The 21,147-nt window shown below is 42.7% G+C and overlaps 1 protein-coding gene across 1 annotated transcript in view; it reads right to left on the reverse strand.

Moving 5' to 3' along the window:
• mapk8ip3 (mitogen-activated protein kinase 8 interacting protein 3) overlaps nt 1-20,350 on the reverse strand; it is a gene marked incomplete at its 3' end in the record, with an annotated part of 40,068 nt that extends 19,718 nt beyond the window's left edge. Inside the window, exons 1-11 of the mRNA XM_079520694.1 lie at nt 19,270-20,350; nt 17,915-18,058; nt 10,366-10,486; nt 9,774-9,844; nt 8,633-8,727; nt 8,376-8,399; nt 6,740-6,896; nt 5,197-5,434; nt 4,784-4,886; nt 3,829-3,947; nt 1,207-1,218 (exon numbers count right to left, since the gene is read on the reverse strand). Coding sequence (XP_079376820.1) covers nt 1,207-1,218; nt 3,829-3,947; nt 4,784-4,886; nt 5,197-5,434; nt 6,740-6,896; nt 8,376-8,399; nt 8,633-8,727; nt 9,774-9,844; nt 10,366-10,486; nt 17,915-18,058; nt 19,270-19,431 — 1,246 coding nt within the window. The 5' untranslated portion in view covers nt 19,432-20,350. The remainder of the gene's footprint in view (nt 1-1,206; nt 1,219-3,828; nt 3,948-4,783; nt 4,887-5,196; nt 5,435-6,739; nt 6,897-8,375; nt 8,400-8,632; nt 8,728-9,773; nt 9,845-10,365; nt 10,487-17,914; nt 18,059-19,269) is intronic.
• Between the last annotated feature and the right edge of the window lie 797 nt (nt 20,351-21,147).

A 21,147-nucleotide genomic window follows, 5' to 3' on the forward strand; every position in this document is an offset into this window, starting at 1 on the left:
TGGTGGCGAAAAGAGAAGGGAAGGAGGAGAGAGGAAGGAAAGAAGGTTTAAAGGATGCAGAGAAGGGCAGGAATTGAGGAAAATAGAGGAATGCCAATAAGCACTTGTTAACAGACGGTGAAAGCAAACACCAAGAATGTAACTACCATTGGAGTAAAGTAACTAAGTATATTTGCTCAACTACTAACTACTTAAATACAATTTTGAGGTACTTTTACTTTGCTGGAGTACTTGCAATGTTCAATACAGGGTACTTTTACTTCTATGCCATTACACGTCAGAGGCAAATATTGAACTTTTTATTCCACTGCAATTATGTTATAACTTTAGTTACTACTTTGTAGATTTAGATTATTATTACAAAACATGCAGTAACCACGTCAGCCCTATAAACATTTCGGCCATTTGAAAATAGCCGATCTACAAGCTGACAATGTGTTGCGATGCGACACATTGTGAGCTTGTAGAATGGACATTTTCAAATGTCCTTGACACTGGTAACTACTGTATAGTAATAGTAGAGCTGTCCAATCAAATCTAATTGCCGAGTCACTAGGTGGTCATTTGGATAATTAGGGACTCGTTCAAATCAAGCAGTGGATATTCATGAGAAAATTGATTCTAAAATGTGTTAATGTTTTTCAAAAGGTAACGATAATGACAAAGTCACTACAGTACTGCGTTTTGGAAGGTGTCTAATTCAGAGGAGCTGTAATGAGAAAAGTAAAGGCGTTCTCTTATGTCTAATATTAATTAAAGGCACGATAATTAACCACCTGAACCCCAGCATCTCTTTACTGAGCATGTCATAATAGGTGAACATTCAGCAAAAATAGGCCAACAATCGTCGAAAATAGCCGATCTGCAAGCTCAGCAATTCCCGTGTTATGACATACAACAAAGCATAGGGTTTAAGTAGTTGATAGCAATCAGTTATTGAAAAATGTCTACACCAGAGGTTCTCAAACCGGGCCCGGCAGGGACGCTCAGGTTTCCCTGGAGGTAGAGGGGGTTCCAAATGGTACCCTTGCAGGTCTGTAACTCTGAGAGTGTACACGGGTCCATTTGGTTCCATTTGTACACTCTCAGAGTTACAGGGCGGTCCTTGAGATGAAAAGGTTTGAGAACGACTGGTCTACACACTTAAAAAGAGAAAGGAGAAGTGATGGACAGAGAGGGATACCAACCAATGGTTCAGATACACACCTGAGAACTCCCCTAGTGGTGTGTGCAGCAGACGTGTACAAAAACAGGACAAAAAGAACAAAACGAGTGAGAGTTAATTAACAGATGAACGAGAGGGCGTGTCAAATTATATTTCCTTATTTCATTGTGCCCCGGCCCCACACACACACTAAACCAAGACCATTCAGAGACAGCAAAATAATGAAACACAGACACCCACTTCCCCTTCGCAATTGGCTGAAATCATAGAAGATTATATAATTTATTTTTTTAAGTGAACATTTTTAACTCAAATCTTTGCTTCTGGGAGTCCCTGGAACAACATATGTTGAGATGGAGGGTCTGCGGTCAAATGCATAATATTATATTGTCTTATATTGTCTTGTCATGAAAACGTTTGAGAACATAATAACATAGGTCCCCCCCCCCCCCCCCCCAACAACTCAGGGGGAATACATGGATAGGAAGCTGGGTGTGGGTGAGGAGGTTGGGTAGGTGCAGCCGCCATGGCAGAAGCAAGCTTTTCTGTGCTGTGCGATGGAAGGATGACATGTGCTGCATCATGGGATATCAACGGGAGATAATCTGTCCAGCCTGGGCCATGCAGGGGTCAAAGGTCAGATCCAGTGTACACAGCCTGGCATCATGTGACGCTCGGCCGCCACTTTAATGCAACATAAAACAAACACCGGCCTCAGCTGTTTCAATGCCTTTTGGCAAGCTGCCTTCCCTACCTCCCTTCCTCCACTTGAACACTTTCCTACCATGACTAGACTCTAATCATGGTTCTCAACCTACAGGTTGCTAAATATGCAGCATTGTTTTCTCACTCAACAGTTAACAAACCAACATACAGTATACAGTAAGTGTATGCAGGCAGGGTAGCTGAACATTTCTAACGTGACAATTGAATGACCTTCTTAATATCGCCAAAGTAAAATAAATGAATAAAAATGAGACCTGTACTGTGTCAAAAGTAATCAACAAACTATACGATAATAAAGCGTATATCTTTTCTACGTCCGAGCATAGACATGGTAACGCCCCGCCTGCCTCCGATTGGCCTACCGACACTGCCGGCCTGACCAGAGTTTCCTCCGAGGTGGAAGATACATGCTGGATAGTCTGCCGCGAGGTTACTCCGTGGTGGGAAATAAATAAATAATACAAGTACGATATAATACAAGAGAATGACAGCTTGGCACGCGCGACAGTGACTTTTGTAGAAGAGGCAAACTAATATTGTTTATCCCGTTGGCCTGTTTATTTGTATACATGTGTAAACTTGAAACATTATTGTACTGTAAAAAGGTCTATTAAAAAGAGTATTAGTTTACTATAATTAGATTAATACCTTGATCTTTATAATTTTTAGTATAATAGTATATCGTGTATTAATCTATAATTAGATTAATACACGATAATCAACACTAACACTTTCATTTAGAACACAGCCAAATCAAATCATAGTACATACGTGTTCAATCAATTATTCAATCAAAGCAAACGGCACAAACAATATTAGTTTGCCTCTTCTACAAAAATTTAAGTTACAAGTTACTGTCGCGTGTTGCCATTCTCTTGTACTTGTATTATTTCCCACCACGGAGTACCCTTGCATCTCGGAGGACAGGCAAGACGGGCAGTGTCGGTAGGCCAATCAGAGGCAGGCGAGGCGTTACCATGTCTATGCTCGGACGTAGAATAGATATACGCGATAATAAATGGTCAAAATGGGCCAAATTGATGCATTAAAAAAAACATAGTTGACAATATTTATCTGTGGAACTGTACTTGTCAGGGTGGGGGGGTCCCCAGTTCATATTATGATTATTTTGGGGGGTCATGGCCTGAAAAGGTTGAGAACCACTAGTCTAGATAATGTGGTAGATATCGTATACGTTCCACGTGAGGTCTCGTCTCACTTTCATCTAGCCAGCAAATCAAATAAAAAATGGGCATGCTCAGAGACAGTATGATTTATTTTGGAACTAGGTTTAACCACTTTCAACCTGAGATTCTTATCGTGGGCAAGCATTTTCTTTCTTATATTTATTAATTTAATTCTAAATCGGTTGTGTCCCAAGTTCACAATCACAACACAACCGACCAAACTGACTGGCAGTGCAGTTTGTACCTAGAACAGGACTTCTCAAAGTGGGTGCCAGGGGTAAGTGGGTAAGTCTAGGGGTGCCTCAGAATACTTTGATAATATTTGGAATTTGTCACTTAGACCCTTCGTAAAACAGACCAGAGTAAAACTGTACTTGGTGCGTTCTTTTTTTAGCCTACAGTACACCAAATCTCTTATAGCAGATCTACAAGCTCACAACACGTCACAATGTGACGTGTTGTGAGCTTGTAGATCGGCTAGTTCTGGTGAATGTCCCCCCCAGAATAAGAATGCCGGGGTTTAAGTGCAACCCCAAGTATAGATGTTGTTTTCAGTCTGTCCTAATGGAAACAAATATTCTCTCCAGTTTGTGACATACTATATGTTTGCGGGAAAGATTTACATATTTACGTACCGTTAATATGACAAAAGGAGCTATAAAGTTCAATGAAATTCAGGGGTAGACTAGATGAAAACGTTATTTACAGGGGTGATCTGAGTCAAAGACGTTTGAGAACCGAACCACTGACCTAAAAGCTCGGCTCCCGCGTCCACGTCTCCGATGATGTCCGACTTGGCGTCCTTGATCTCGTGGTAAAGAGAGTCGGTGTTGATGCCAAAGGCCTCGTTCACTATGCCCTGGGAGGGACTGAGACACATGGACAGTTCACTATGCCCTGGGAGGGACTGAGACACATGGACAGTTCACTATGCCCTGGGAGGGACTGAGACACATGGACAGCTGAGAAGGAGCCCAGCCGTGTCCTCTGACCCATGATGGGTAAGGGTAACATGTCATTGTTCCGACCTCCCGTTAGTCCGACCGATTACTATCACTATCCCAAACCCCAACCTCAGTCTTAACCAGCCACGTAGGTTGCTAATACTAACCTCAGTCTGAACCGGCCACGTAGATCGCTAAACCCTAACCTCAGTTTTAACCGGCCACGTAGATCACTAAACCCTAACCTCAGTTTTAACCGGCCACGTAGATCGCTAAACCCTAACCTCAGTCTTAACCAGCCACGTACGTAGGTTGCTAATACTAACCTCAGTCTTAACCAGCCACGTAGGTTGCTAATACTAACCTCAGTCTTAACCAGCCACGTAGGTTGCTAATACTAACCTCAGTCTTAACCGGCCACATAGATCGCTAAACCCTAACCTCCGTCTTAAGCGGCCACGTAGGTCGAACTAACAAAATGTCAGACTTATGGGCAACCCCCCTCTTATGTTCACACGTTTGTGTATATGTGTGTGTGTGTCTATGCAGCTAGGCAGAAGCACACATTTGAGTGTATGCATGTTTGCCGTTCGCACCTCTTTACGGTACACGCTTTTCTGTGATGCTGCATGTGATCAAGTAGGCCGTTAATTTACAGGAAAAAACAACACAAAAGGTTAGCATATGGAGCATATGAGGTTTCTGCCCGACAGCGACAATTTGTTTGCATGTGCATTGTGGCTGGTTTGAGGTCTTCCTACCTGCTGCCTCCTCCGTAGACCCGGGGGTCCACACACATGTCCAACTCTGGGGTGGAATCGATGATCTCCTGAAACTCAGACCACTCGTCACTGCTACCCATACCTGCATGAAAAGCATCACAGAAAACATGCATCAGTATAGTATCTTAAGGGTCTTGCATGTTCACCTACATGGCGGACGTGTAACCCACAGAAAACATATTGCTAGTTTGACCACTTCAATGCTCTAATCTTTTTTTTAAATAGAAGAAATGCCTACTGTATCTACAAGCTCTCAAAGCGTCGCAGGCACATTGAGAGCTTGTCAGTGTTGTGTATGACTGTTGTGTATGACTGTTGTGTATGAGTGGGTATGCTCAGGTCATAGCTTTTATCAGATGTAAGAAGTGGGGTGGGGGAACTACGGCTCTTACCAATGCTCACGTTTCTGGTTTCCTGGGACACCTGCACCTCCATGTTCCGGCTGAGGCGCTTGGCACCTTTCCTGCGGTTGCCGCCACCGGTCCGCATGGCGTCAAACTCTGCCGCCGGGAGGAAGCCCTCGTTGAGCGGCGTGACAGAGGCGGACGGGACGGACGAGGTGGGCGTGTTGGACTTGCTCCCCGCGCTGCTGGGTGTGGCCGCCACGGAGTCCGACTCGGAGCCGTCCTCCTTTCATGAAGAGGAGGAAGAGGAGCACATGGACCAAAAGGCAAAATAAAACCTCAACACTGAAACATGTTGTATTACACTTGTATTAACAGTGTAAAAGGAGTCCTGCACACTTTCCTATTAACAAAATGTGTACATGTACGATGTTTTAGCTGCTGCTACATACTGCCAAAAATCTAAAAACATACCGCCAAAATCACACATTGAGGCTTGAGGAAGTGTTAATTCCATTGACTAAAAAAACTATGAAAAATGTTCGTCGACTACCTTTTCTTCACTGAAAAAACTAAATAAAAAACTATACTAGTAGTAAGTTGCGGTGACTACAACTATGACTAAATGTATTGACAATTTCGTCACCAAATAGAAACTACACAAAACCTTTAGGGAGGGACTACTGGAAAGATCCAGCAGAACTAAGACATGGCCTTTTATGCTTGGTACGCTACGCGTGGGTGTGGGACTCCGCAAAATCAGGCATTACGACGCCATCACAGCCTCTTTGTGGCCTGAACATCGGGCATTTGAACAGTCCCTAAAAACTAAAACTACTGGTACACCACCTAAACTGAAATTGCACAATGTGAAGGAGGGTACACTTACAAACACAAGGCTTATACACTATATACACAACACGATGGAAGCTGAAACTCCACAACCCCACAGGAAAATAATCACACAAGTCATAAAGAAAAAAACCACGAGAAAACAAACAAGGACCCCTCTGCTTGCTTGAGTCAACATGTTTTCCAACAAACCCCATGGATTCTAGCTTACGATAAAAGTCACACATGTGACTTGATCAAAATGATGTATCTTTAAAGTGACACGTGTTTTCAGAAATAAATAGTGGGTGGCAAAAAATAAGTTACCATAGCCCCATTTCTAAAATAACAAAAATAGTTGATCTACTTGTAGAGCTTGTAGGTCAACTATTTTCACTACGGGGGCAAAAAGAGAAAATGTTTGAAAATGTTCTCCTATAACACGTTTTAAAGTCGTTACTAAATGAATGGTTGCATACAATTTAAGGCTAATCTAAATTACAACACGTGTCACATGTAGTTGGGGACAGTAATATGCATAAAATAACCAAATTTAAGGTTAAATGTGAACACAAGGGTGTGGCAATTGCCATCCCGATGGCTCAAATGACGCCCCTGAGTGAAACAAGCAGGCGTGGGGGGAGGGGTGTCCTTGTGGGTGTGGCTATAGCAGGATGGTGGTGAAGGCCAGCCTCTCTCCCCTGCACTCCTCCGAGGCGGCGGATGGACGGGGAGAGATTCTGGGCCGCGTCTGGCACACCTGATAGCCGGAGGAGCCGTAGTTGGGCTGGCCAAGCTCGCTGACCTGCCAGGTGTCTTTTCCGGGCATCATCTTAGCCCCCCCGTGACCCCCACCACGTACCATTCCTTCGGCGTTGGGGTACAGGCTCAGTGACGGCGGGCGCTCTGCTTTGCTGCTGGGAGAGACAGGAGACACAGGGAGACACGGAGACCACGAGCGTGAGACTCACACCGAGTGGGGGAGGACATAATAGCAGTGGTGGAAGAACTACTCAGATTTCGCATGCCATGAAAATGCATGCGGTCACCCACCCATCCGACCACTTTGCGCGTTAAGTAGTCTGATGGGTGGGCCGCGAACACTTTGGAGGTTGGAGCTAGTGGGCCGCCGACGCGGAAGCGGTTTTGAAAACCACTGCAATAAACCAAACGAGAAGTGCGTTGATCCAAGTCGTGGTACGTGGGTCCATGTTACACAACCAGAGTATAACATTATTAAATGAAAACAGATATATCTTGTCTCTGGAAAATGTTTCATTGTGTAAATACTGTAAAGATGGGCAGGCAGACAGATAGTATATGAGACAAGCAGACAGACAGGCAGTATATGAGACAGGCAGACAGACAGACAGGCAGACAGACAGGCATAGACAGTCAGGCACACAGAACCAAATGATGGAGGCAGAGGAGAAGGTAGGTCAAGGCAGCAGCATATCATCGCTGTCGTGCAGAAACCTATCACCATATTCTAACTTTTTGTGTTCTCCCCCTTAAATCAACGCCCTACTTTATCACACTACACTACAGCGTCAGACAAAAGCATCAAAAGTAGATCAAAACAACGCAAAGTGTTTCAAAATATTTTTACCCAAAGGCACACCAATGGGCAAGTCACAATCCGAAGGCATGTCTGTATTCATAGTGAAAACAGATGATCAACAAGCGCACAATGTATCGCGCTCTGACACACCGTGAGCTTGACATCGCGATAAGTGTGATCTGGTAGATCGGCAAATGTTCTATGTGCATTGTGCACCCTGTAGAGTTATCCTGTGTATCGCAGTAATAATATGTTGTTGGCACACCAGTTTGGAACCACTGCCCTAACACGACCTACAGGGCTCATGACCTCATGACCTGCTGGGCCATATGACTTCAAATCAATATCACCATTATTTTAAACGTTTTCTCCGATTACAATGAACTCATTAACTGCCAGAGTTTCTCTAGAACAGTCTGAAGCCACTGCCAGCGTTTTTGAGCATTCTTGATTGATAAAATACAAAAAGTTAGAATATATATGGAGATAAGAGGTTTCTGCCTAGACAGCAACGATAAGATGAATATGGGGGGATATTGTTTTGTCTGAGGGGCAGGATGCAGCAGGATGGCTGCTTGCTTAACAGCACTATAAGGGGAGAGGTTTGAACGTAGATTCTGTTGCTGTCGGAAAAGAAACCTTGTATCTGCACATTTCAACTTTTCATGCATTTTCTTTTTTGTACCTATACAAAAGTGTTACACTAAAGTAGTGAAAAAACAAATCTCATTTTCACTATTTTTAAACATAACAAAATAGGACTTTTTTTGTGGACATACAAGGTTTCCACTCGACATCAATTATTTTCAGGTGGGGGAGACTTTGTTTAAATTACCTTTTCCTCCATGTGTGGCGTTGACTGTGCACATGGGAGCACACAGACAGACAGACATACAGACAGACAGACGCAGACAGACAGACACAGACACATTAGAGAAAGACGACAGAAGACAAGGACATGCCACAACAAACCAGAGTCTATGCTAAGGCGAAATATTGAAGGAATACGTAGATTAACAGTACAATATGCAAATTATAATCGCACGTGCCGTACGCACACGCACGCACGCACACACACAGTCGATAACTTACGTTCGTCCACCGCCTGGGGCTTCTGACTGGCTGTTACTTCCCACCACCTGTTGCATTTTAGAGCGTTCTATATATTCCACGTAGGTCTGAATCATCTGGGATGAGAAGGGACAGCAGATCATCATCAATCAGCCTAAGCCCTATATATTTTGTTACACAACAGAAAATTGCAAATATATATTTTTTGTACTTTTACTCAATTACATTTTAAATACCGGACATTTACTTAGCGTATTTTTGCATTGGAGTATTGATACTTTTACTGAGTACTTTTGAATAAATTGTTGATGACTCGAGTCACTAATGCCGGCAGTTTGAATGGACATAAATGGCCATCCATACATTATGAGATTAGCTATAAACTAACACAACATGGTGATGATGTCATGATGGCTGATAATTCATGTAGAATTATTTTTAATGTAATCTATTCCACTGTCTGCTTGTTTTGATTTTATGCTTTGTGTGGGGACTGCGGATGTAAATTAGCATCTTTGCTAAATCCGGTACCCGCATATTTAAATTGCATACATATGTAATGTCCATTAATATGCTGTGTCCCGTCTAAATAAACAAATCAAGTAAAGAGGATGATAATGATGCCGTTAATAATTAATTTGGTGTTCATTATTCAGTTCCCTTGATATTCTGTACATTGTGGGGGAAGGTCTTGTGAAACATAACAGCAGCAACATAATCAGATTATGCTGCTGACATAATGCAGTGGATTATGGCAGTGTTTATAACTGCCCGGCTCCAAGGGCAATCAGCAGATCATAGACGGTTGTAGTGTGAAAACAAGTATTATTTCCACAACTTTAGGCCTAAATTATGATCCACTTGCCACTTGCCAAAATGAACTGTATAATACTACTGTAGCTTTTAGTGTTGGATGTCTTGATGAATTGAGTAAGGACCACAAAGGAAACCAAGGCGGAAAATGAATAAATGAATAAATGAATGAATGAATAATTGAATCAATCAATCAATCAATCAATCAATCAATCAATTATGCATTTCTCCATTGTTGTCCTTTGAATTTTTAATGAATTCATGAATTCATTAAGCTTCAGGTGAGACAACAGGGAGAAACATCACCGTGACCGCACATTACATAGATGTGTCTATGTGTCACACTTACCTCAGTGTGGCGCTGATGCAGGGCGTTGTATTCCTTCTTCATGTCAGACTCACGCTCCTCCAGACGAGTGACTGAGGAACACAGAAGAACAATCAGTAACTCTTGTCTTGTATTGTTTGAATGAAAGTAATGAGTTCAAATATGGTCCTCAAACTTTTTCATATGCAATCTGCATGCAAATGTTATCTAATAGTTAAAGGGGTCGGGAGTGAAGACCACAGGTTTCTCAGTGGTTGAAGAAAAATGTTACGTAAAGCTCTAAATTCAGATAGTAATCATTGCTGTATAGTGTTTGTTCAGTCACAGGGTACACCATGTCTCTCCAGCGAGCTTGAACATCTGCTATTTTTTTAATGTTTTGATATTGATCAATATCAAAAATGTTTGGACAGTTCTGAATAATTTTGAAAATTTAAACTAATTTTGAAAATGTTTAAACATAAACCTTCTATTTTGGGGGTCCCTGGCACAAAACCCTTTCAGATGGGGGGGGGGGGGGGGGGGGTTCCCGGCCAGATACATATCAATTTGGGGGTCCTTGAGTCTACAGAGTCTGAACAGATGGGTGTAGTTGTGCGTAGTTTCCACTCACTCTGGTCAGAGTAGTTTTTGGTCTTGAGCTCCAGTTGTTTCCCCTGCAGCTCCAGAAACTCCACCTGCATCTGCAGCTCCTTCTTCTCCGTCTCCAACGTGTCCTCAAACTCGATGAATTTCTGATGGAACAAAACATCACAGAAAAGTACACAATGTTAAACCATTCCGGTCATGTGACTTCACATTCATTCATTTGTAGCCAATCAGTGGTAAATGGTAAACTTTATCCAAGACGCTTTACATAGATTGTGCATTACATTCACACACACATTCATACACCGATTGCGGCGGAAGCCATGCAAGGTACCAACCAGCACATCGGGAGCAATTTGGGGTTCAGTGTCTTGCCCAAGGACACTTCGACATGTAGACAGGAGGAGCCGGGATTCGAACCGCCGACCCATGGATCATTGGACGACCTGCTCTACCTCTTGAGCCACAGTCGCCACAGTCGCCCCAGTGCCTGTCAATCAAATGGCCCTGAGTGTGGACGCTGATTGTCTCTTCCACATTTTGGTTTCTGCGAAACACCCTCCCAGCGCTTTGGGCTAGACTGGTCTGCAGAAGACACATGATAATGTGAATTCATGGTTTACCAGGCTACTAGAAAGCGTTTCCAGTTGAATTAAATGTTACACCGTAATACAAGATTTTGTCACATGATATACCCAAGCATTATTTGTGCAACTGGTAGTAATAAATGGACAGAGAGGTGATCATCTTTATCAGGCCTGGAACTGATACAGCAACAGTTGACTCATCAACGCAAGCTAAAGCATTAAACTAAAAATATAAAAATAAAAAACATTGCATGGATGCACCTGGGACGTATCCTCAGTGATGTATCCTGAGGTCAACGGGGTTTCGGGTCTCTCAACATCATACCCCTCACTCAAGCGACCCAGCCGGGAGTGATCAAGTCCCGACTTACGTCCCAGTAGCTGCCCTCAATCGGTCCCACTAGGGAAAAACCAGGGGCACACAATCCGTTGGAACTACTCCAGAACTACTCTGCCAGGGCTGGGAGGTACACTTCTGGTGCATGGAGGGACTAGGCTCTGTGGGTTGTCTCCTGTCTGGGCCCCTCCTACGTCTCACCAGGTCCACTCCTGCTCTCACCAGGAGTAGAGCGAGGACCTGTGCGTTGCACCAGAGTCCCAGCACCAGACAGTTCATTCAGGAGTTTAAACTACCACCACATGTCAAACATGGCCACCACGTTAGCTGCTGATGCTATTTCCTCATCTTTGTGACTAAGTCTGTTCGCTCAGCTGCAATAGAATTTGTGATGACAATACTGTTCAGATGGTTTCTGACTGTACAGTACATGACATGATGATAACAAAGCTGTCCTGTGGGTACGGCGGTATCATATTAACCAATTGCGGGCAGCCATAGCTGAATGGGTAGAGAGGCCTTCTGGGAATCAGAAAGGTCACTGGCTCGTCCCGGTCAGGCCAGTGTTGGCGGACAGAGGGTCCGAAAGTACCCTGGGTGCTGTATTAATAGCGACCACTGCTCATAACACTTTCAACAAATATACAGTGACAAAAAATACCGGGGACCAAATGATTTAATTATTACATTTTGTTGTAACATGAATAGTGAAAATAGTTGATATACAAGCTCACAATGTGTCACGTCGCAACCTGTTGTATGCTTGTAGATCTGCTGTTTTAGCTGTATTGTTTTAACCATTTAGAAAACATTTGCCTTTAATATGCCCACAATAGGAATCCCAGGGTGTAGTTAAATTCAAATGGTCTCTTACGTACGTATAGGCAGCAGGAAGGACCTGGCCCTATACTGTATGTCCCCTTTGAACTTTGAACAGTCCCTTAAAGGACCACTTCACCACTTTTCAACATCTCTTCATATAATTGGTCCTCACTAATGTTCATGATAAAACACCACCATTTTTTCCTACTCAGTCTGTGTCTCATAGGAGGGCTTTGGGCAGTTCGGACACCCGTCCACCAGTGACATCATCATTAGGCAGATTGTTTTTAAACAAGATTTGTTTTAAAATATATTTAGATTTTTATTATCGTGAGAACGATGGCTTCAACTTTTGCATTGCAACTTTTCAGGAAAAGAAAGCCTGCCGTTTCTATTAGCTTGGATTCACCATCGATGATGTCACTGGTGGACGGGTTTCTGAACTGCCCACAGCCTTCCTATGAGACACAGACTGAGTAGGACAAAATGGTGGTATTTTATCATGAACATTAGTTAGGACCAATTATAGGAAGAGAAGTTGAAAAGTGGTGAAGTGGTCCTTTAAAATAGCTCAATTTGTCTCACATGAAAATTCAGCTAGTAAGCTCTCAGGAAAAGGCTGAACATAAAATGAACAGCCTCCCTGTCTCACTGCCTCACAGAGTTCTGTTTTTATAAAGCTGCTCACAAAGACGTTCTTTTTTCTCCAGTGCCGCAAGGACACTGAGCCTTAATGCTGTAATCCTCCAACTGCAAAGAGACAGTGGCATGTAGCCAGCTGCATATTATGCAGCTGATATGAGCACACAGACCACAAACACAGGACCAGAGTAATAACACTTGAAACTAATAGGCACTTTTATCCCACTGATACTCCTTCATCTGACATAATGGCCTTAACTGTCCCGGGAAAACTGATGTCATTTTTTTCCCATTTTACGAATCACATTGTGTCCCATCCCAAGGAATCATTTTAATACGGTATTTACATTCTGCGTATATTCTTTCAAATCTGGGTCCGTTTTACTTCTCTCAACACTGTACCAAAGTAAATTTGCCCTGGAAACCTTCAAAATACATATGCAATGCATATTATCATCTCTTACAAGCGCATACTGTACATGTGTGTGTGTAACAAGTTAACAGAAGTTAACAAAAAACATATCGGGCAATCCAATATGCCTGATATTAATGCCAGATATTAATTCATTCATTATTCCAAAGCAGCCTGCGTTTTTCAGTGAGCTGCATTTTATGATGACGTGCCCACCACTGATCCTTTAAATCGTTTCTGTCTGGCAGAAACCTCTTAACTCCATATTCTGACATTTTGTTTTTTTCCTAATTTAACGCCCTACTACTTGATCATGAGTCACGACTACAGTGTCTCACAAAAGCATCAAATCTACAAGCTCGAAACGAGGCACGAAGCGACGCGTTTGAGCTGTGGATTTTCTACTTTTGCTACTTTTTCATTTGAATCCTGAAAAGTAACAGTTTTGGAATTCAGACTTATGAGAGACGACAGAAACATATCATGGTTAATAGTAAAACAACCCATGCATGTGTGTGTCATAGTTGCCCGTGATCTCTGTGTCTCTTCACAGAGAAGATTGTGTGCACATCTTATGCCAGGTGTGCACATCTTATGCCAGGTGTGCACATCTTATGCCAGGTGCTGGACATCAAGGCGAGAATCAAGGAGAGGATAAAACATCCACACACTGTTTTAAGCTCCTGGACGCTCCACGGCAAATGTTGGATAGGCAATATTTGCCTCATTCCATTGCAAAGGAAGGTTAGGTCACTTCTTAATGCCTTCTCGAGGTGAAATAAAGGGTGATGACAACGATGAAATCTCCACCAGTCTATACGTGAAACGTGCCAAAGTAAGCGCACCATCTTACATAGGCTGGCGGAAAGCGAGCTCTCAACATACAGATGCACCACGCCATTTAAGCTAAATCAGAGGTCATATACAGTAAGTGGACGTGTTGGGTGAAACAGCAGAGTCAGTGAAGTAGGGATCATATCAGAGGACAACCTCAGAATGAGAAGACAACAACAGAGACTAGCTACTAGGCCTGTGTCACATTACGGTAACATAATCGCCTGATAGCAATTATTTGAAATAATCTGATTTGAGATCAAATATTTTTTGCACAATTGTCATAAGCATTTCCATCATGTTGAGAAAGGTGCAAATATTTTCAAACGTTTCCAAAAAATTGTGGAAATAGCAGTTCTACAAGCTCATGCGTTGTGAGCTTGTGAATCGGCTATTTCTACTATTAATGTTTTTTTTTCTTTTAAGTATGAAGTTATTATCAAATGTGTCTTGGATGGTTATTTGCCATATATGCCCTGTGCAACTCCAAAGCCTAAAAAACTAAGCAGAAATGTAATTCTTTATTCATATGTTCCCAGTGTTCAACGACAAAAATGACGACGACTTATTAATCAGCATTTAAAATGTCATAATCGTGTCATCCTTACTAGCCAACAGCTACTGTAAATCACTGTAATCCTGGTTACACAGTGTTACGCAAGGACAATCGTGGGACGGAGGGAGAAGAGGCTTTTGTTTACCATTAGGCTGAGTCAAAAAGGCCCTGTAATCCGAGACCCCCAGTGCTCACCACTCCCTACATCTCATGAGAGGAGGATGCACATTGGTGGGTTGTTGTCTGTCTGGCCTTGAGATTCTCTCTCTGCCTCCCTCCCTTGGCTGGGTACGTATTCCTCCATGTCTATTTGTTCATTGTCTCTCTATATCTCACAGTGCACTGCTCATGGTGGATTAGCAAAAATACAAATCTCACGACTGAAACATGTCTGTATGAACAAATGATTTGTGTGAAAACAGTGCCCCCACCACACTACTAGCACTGATTTCTAAACAATTAACACAATATTCGGTATGTCAAATTATGATGTTTTGTTTTAGTACATTGTTCCTGCTGTTCCACATACTGCCAGTGCCAACCAGGTGAAGAAATCACAGATCGAGGCTTTAACCTTTGCTTTTATGTGAAATATCCGACCGAGACAATTAAGATTTTATGGAAGCCAGATGCTTCTGAATCTCAACATATTGATAGTTAATTTGACCACTTAAAATGCTTTAGTCCTAAAATGATAATCGAAAATAGCCTATCTACAAGCTCTCAATGCGTAGCAGAGACACATTGAGACATGCTGGCTTCTATGGAATCCAAATGATTGAAATCAGTCGTGGCGACTGAGAACTATAATCCATAATTGCTTTCTCACATGCATTTCTGGCACAGGAATATGTTACATCAATTATCTCTTTTGTTTTGTTTTTATGAACTGAAGTGAACTAATTTATTTTTCTCAGATACATCAGGCTCTGTGCCTCTCTGTTACTCTCCTCATAAGCACAAATCAGGTTAGAAAAGCAGGCGTCCTCAATGTGCTCCTCTGTGTACTATTGATTTACCATGATTCCCCCAGCTCCAACGACTCATCCCAACCCCCACCATGCTTCTCTGCCAGGCACACACACAGCTATATCTCTGTGTAATTTGTCACATTCAAATTTAGCACTCTAACTTGAGCAAAGGTGTGGTGGCTTCCGTTCACTGGCTTGACCGAGTTGTTGTCGACTAGTAGATGGTGGAGTGGACCCTATTGTAAACAAGCGTAATGCTTAATCATGGTGTCGTCCACAGTAACAGTTTTGTATTGACTTGCTTTTGTTTTAAATGTACCCATTCTGCATACTGTGAAATAAAAATTTCAATCAATCAATCAATCAATCAAAGTTGTCAACCTGGATATTCCCCTACTGCACATAGCAGAATATCAGATACAGTACCTGCCTGGCAGAAAACAACAGAAAAAGAATGCCTGAATTATAATATAAGAATAGGTACATATGACAGCCAGGTACGAAAATGCCAAAGATTTAAACCAATATATTCTAAAGTTGAACCACTTATAAACACTTCATACTTATATATTAGTTGTCTATTTACTGTTGAGTGAAAAAACAATGTTGCACTTGCACATATCATCCCACACCCCAATTAATTTGGGTACCCCCTGGGGGTCCCGGCCCCCTGGGAACCACTGCTGCAGGTCATAACACAACACACACGAAGTCTGTATTCACCAGTCACCACCCGCTTTGAATGTTATCAACCGATAATCACCATATGTTCTTGTCTAGACCATGCAATGCAGGCACATACTGCCTACCGTGAGTAGGCGTCTAGGAAATGCGGAAGTGAAATTACTGCCGCCGAAGCGAAAAATAGTGAAACTGCTTACATGGCCAGTTAAGACTGATAAGGTTAGGGGCCGTACGTGGACGGTTAAGACTGAGGTTCGGGTTAGAGTTAGGGTTAGATTTAGGGTTACGGTTAGTAATAGTCGGACAACACAACCAACCGGTTTTCTAACCACGTTTTCTAACCACGTTGGAAAATGTCTGATAACAACGTCAGTATGTGGTAATGTCCATAGTACTGGCTGCATTGCATGGTGTTGATAAGGACTGATGAGAGATTAAATAATCTCTCATCAGTCAACCGACAACCGAAGCTGCTATATTCACAGCCACAGACTTTGATGGCCCCGATGATGCTTATTGCTATGGATACCATGACCAACACATCTTCAAAAGGAACATGTCACAAATGCCCCAGGCCTCTTCCATTTTTGACAGGGGGCAAACCGGCAAAGCATTGAGCACTAATACGAATCTAAATTTGGGCTGTCACGATTATATATTACTTGAGGATTAATTATCTCTCAAATAATTGTGATTAATGATTTAACTGTGTTTCTGTTGTTGAACTTTAACATTATGAATAAATGTATTATGATACAATAATTTATTTTTGGCTTTTAGGCTTCGTAAACAAAAGTTGCACAGGGAAGATATGATAAATAACACATTTAATTACTTTATACTTCTATCTATACTACAATAACAGTGGAAATAGCTGTTCTACAAGCTCAAAGCGCATGGCTTTTCTCACCCCCTGCAGTAGTGTTTACTTATCTCATCAGCTTGTGTGTGGGGCCCAAATATGTGTACACCATGGATCTGAATTATTAATCCCCTGCTTTTATTATTTGTAGTACTCAATGTATGGTGTGCAACATCTTCAGTAATATATCGTTATTATAATTTAGTAGTACTAGTGGGGGTCGAGTAATAATTGGCCATATGCTACTTAGAAGATTAATGAAGTCCTGACCAATATTACAACGGTGAGTGGTCAGTTAGACCTCTGTGCCAGTGTGTTCTCTAACACTATTTCACAACTCTCAAATGAGAATTCTTTATTTCTCTCTTGCCAAAATGGTAAAAGCAGATGAATGTCAAAAAGCAAATGTGGACTTTTATACAAGACATTTCTCTAGGAAACTAGCCTATGATGTTATGATTATGTTTAGACTTTTTGTGGGACCCCACCCTGACAAGCACTTGTCATTGTGAATTGTAGGAGTTGCGGTATTCAATTTAGTGTGACTCGGTTCCACATATAAATATTGTGAAAATAGCAACCTAGTAGATCTGCTACTAGGTTCCACACACACACACACACACACACACACACACACACACACACACACACACACACACACACACACACACACACACACACACACACACACACACACACACACACACACACACACACACACACACACACACACAGATCATGTACGAACACCCCAGGGTGTCCTGACGAGCCACAGGTTGAGCACCACTGACCTAAAGGGTGCTTGGGCTAAAAAACGTTGGGGGGGAAAAAGACCCCTGCTTGCGTTTAGTCTGTGTATGAGCTCACCTCCTCCGCCTGCTTCCGTAGCGCCTTCTCCCTCTCGTACTGCGTGATGAGCTGCTCGTTGTCCTCCTTCAGCAGCTCCAGCTCCACCTCGTGCTCCTGGTTCTCCGTCAGCACGGCGTCCAGGTTCTCCAGCACGTTAACCACCTAGGCGGAGGATATTTAAGAAATCACACTTGTGTGAACTGAGGGGTGCATTTATTTTGTTTGCTTTTGTACGCCACGGGGGAGCATGTCTGAAATTGTCTTCATTAGGAGTAAACAATTGAGAAGATGTTATTGAACAAATATGGACAGGTGCATTGTTCCAGTTAGAAGGAGCTTTACACATAAATGAACTTATTTAGGTATGTTAAAGTAAACCTGTGAGCAATAGCTGTTTCAGATACTGTGGATAAGTGCTGCTGTCTTCTTGAGATAGGAGATGGCAGGTTGAGATTTTCGTACATGATACAGTGATGGGTCATATATGGCCAACCAAGAATAAATCTGCATAAACGGTTTTATATTGAGTTAAGAGGAATGTTTGTTTTGGGGGCATTCTGATAACCTACATCAGCATAATCAAGAATTGGTAGTATGAGTTGTTGAACAAGTTTCTTTCTTACTGTAAATGTGAAGCACTGTTACGGTAGAACACCAGTGGTTAAGTTGATTTTCCTGACTATGTTATCTATATGACATTATGATTTGTGTGATAGACATGAGTCAAGCCAGAGGCCAAGATATTTGATTTGGTCAACTCTATGCAGTTGTGTACCATCGAGACAGTAAATATTGCATGATTGATTATTAGTTGCACATTGGAGGGGCTATCGCCCCTAAAACTATATATATATATATATATATATATATATATATAAAACAAAACATTTCTTCACCAATGTGTTTTGGAAAAGCATAGCCTATATGTAGGATATTGGATGCAATGAGCTGGAAGATGGACTTTTTCTGCCAAGGAGTGGTTTTCCGTTTTTGTTTGATTTGATTGATTGAAGTATTTATTAACAGTTTGCAGAATTACAGTACATTTCAAGCACACTCAATAGAAAAAGTCTTTCTTGGATCCATCCTTTAGCAGACTATGTATTGTATTGCACTGTACTTCCCTGTGCTCACTGCTTGCCCATGCAAACTGTTAGTGTCCAATCAATCATTAGGGTACCCCAACTTTCTGCATCTGTCACAGATTCCCCTAGGGAAATTGACAGTGTCACAGTGTCTTTGACAGTGAGACGTGTCACTAGAGTAGCCTAGACCTTTACAAACACATTGGTGAAGACATTTCTTGATAAGGAATTTATTCCCAGATTGGGTTTTTATTTTATTTTTATTTTATTTTAGATGTATTAACTAACCAGGGGCATGAGCTCCTTCACCACCTCCTCATCGTAGCTGCGTATGAGTCGCTCGAACTCCCGGTAGATGCTGTTGGCCAGGCCCGACACGCGCTCCGACATCACGGACACGGAGCCGTAGTCCTCCTGGTACACCACCTCGTCCAACTGGAGCTCCATCATCTTGGCGAGCGGTCTGGATGATGATGTTGATGATGTGGTGGTGGTTTCAGGTTCCAGGAGATGTTGCTGTCGAACAGCTGGGCCTATACTGTACTGTTACTGTATTATGCTAGGCTATAAGGTTTTGCGATCCAATCAACGTAAAAGAAAAGGAGGCATGTAGGCTAATCACAGTCTTTTCCTGATGGAAACAAGAAATTTGTATTTATGGCATATTTCAGCCAGGACCGATCACGTTACAATATAAATATTGCCACAGAACGTGACGACGGCTGTGTTTACAGCGCATAACCTTGAAGCAGGGTATAGTGAAATATTTAGAACCTATATTTTGATGTAAAGAGGCCGGAGCCCCCCTCCTCCTCCTCCTCCCGTCCTCCGCCGCCTCGGGCACCACGGCTGCGCCGCAGCCTCGATGAGAAGAAACGGTTCTTCACCACCAGGCCAGCTACCGTTTCCTCCTCGACGTCAACGTCCAATCCCGGGCGCGATGCTGCGCTAAGCGTTGTCCAGCCTGTGGGTGATGATCGGCCCTCGCCGCTGCTGAGTCCATACCGAAATGATAATGCACCTGCTGCCTGCCTCTCTCTCTCTCTCTCGCTCTCTCTCTCTCTCTCTCTCTCTGTCTCTCTCTCTCTCTCGCTCTATCAGCAGCAGCCGCAACGGTGGACCTCAGCCATTACTGTCTGGCTGCTGGCAGCAGACTCAAATAAATAAATAAATAAATAAATGGATAAATATGTAAATAAATAGATGTAGGCGCTCCCTACCCTACCCTACCCCCTGGCCGGCCGACGCCCAGTTCGCCACTTCACAACATCATTTCTTCCATGGTGAATGAATGAATGCCGACGATATGCTGGCTCACAGCGCGGCGGCAGCAGCACAGCCAGCGATGTCTCCCGGCGGCGCTACGGGGGAACGGACTGGAGCGGAACGGAACGGGACTCTCCCTGGATTCTTCAATTCTGACAAGTGTTGCCAGATTTTATGAGAGGGATAAATAAGCAACCTGGTCCAGGAAACAATCCCAAAAGAAGCAACTAGGCCCCACACATGACTCAGTCTCAGTCATGACTGCATGACTCATGAGCACTTGTTTAGACCTATATGCATCGGCTATTTTTATTATTCAATTAAAACATTTGGAACTGGGGTCTGGGGGAGCACTTTAGAAACAACCATAGTTTTGGAAACAAGACCAAAAAACCGCAACCCGCAACTACCGGGTTTGCTCCATTTTTACAAGCAACTTTACAGAAAAAGAAGCCCAATGTTGCTTATAATAAGCAGACATGGCAACACTGTTGCCAGCTGACCGTGTATGTGCTGACGTCACACACACAATTCAATTCACACAAATGCAAATGCATTGAGCACGCTTTGCTCCCCAGGCTGCCTGCCACACACAGTGTCACACACACACACAGTGTCACACACACCATTTTCATTTCAAGGACCCCCACCCCAAGCGGTGACAGGCTGGTCACCTAGCATGTTTTTTCTTTCAAAGATGTATTTTTTACACTTAAATTTACCCTTCAACTTTTTTGATTATGTTCAACATTAAAAGTTTTAAATATTTACTGTATATGATAATATATATTACTGTTCTTGGAAGGTTTTGGAACATCTTATGGCCTAGTACAATCTGCCTGCTAGTACACGGCAACAGACTGGATGATGAAATGTGATTTCTTTCTCTCCATCCCTAGC

This window comes from Electrona antarctica (assembly GCF_951216825.1).
Source record: "Electrona antarctica genome assembly, chromosome: 14".
Classification (NCBI taxonomy): Eukaryota; Metazoa; Chordata; class Actinopteri; order Myctophiformes; family Myctophidae; genus Electrona; species Electrona antarctica.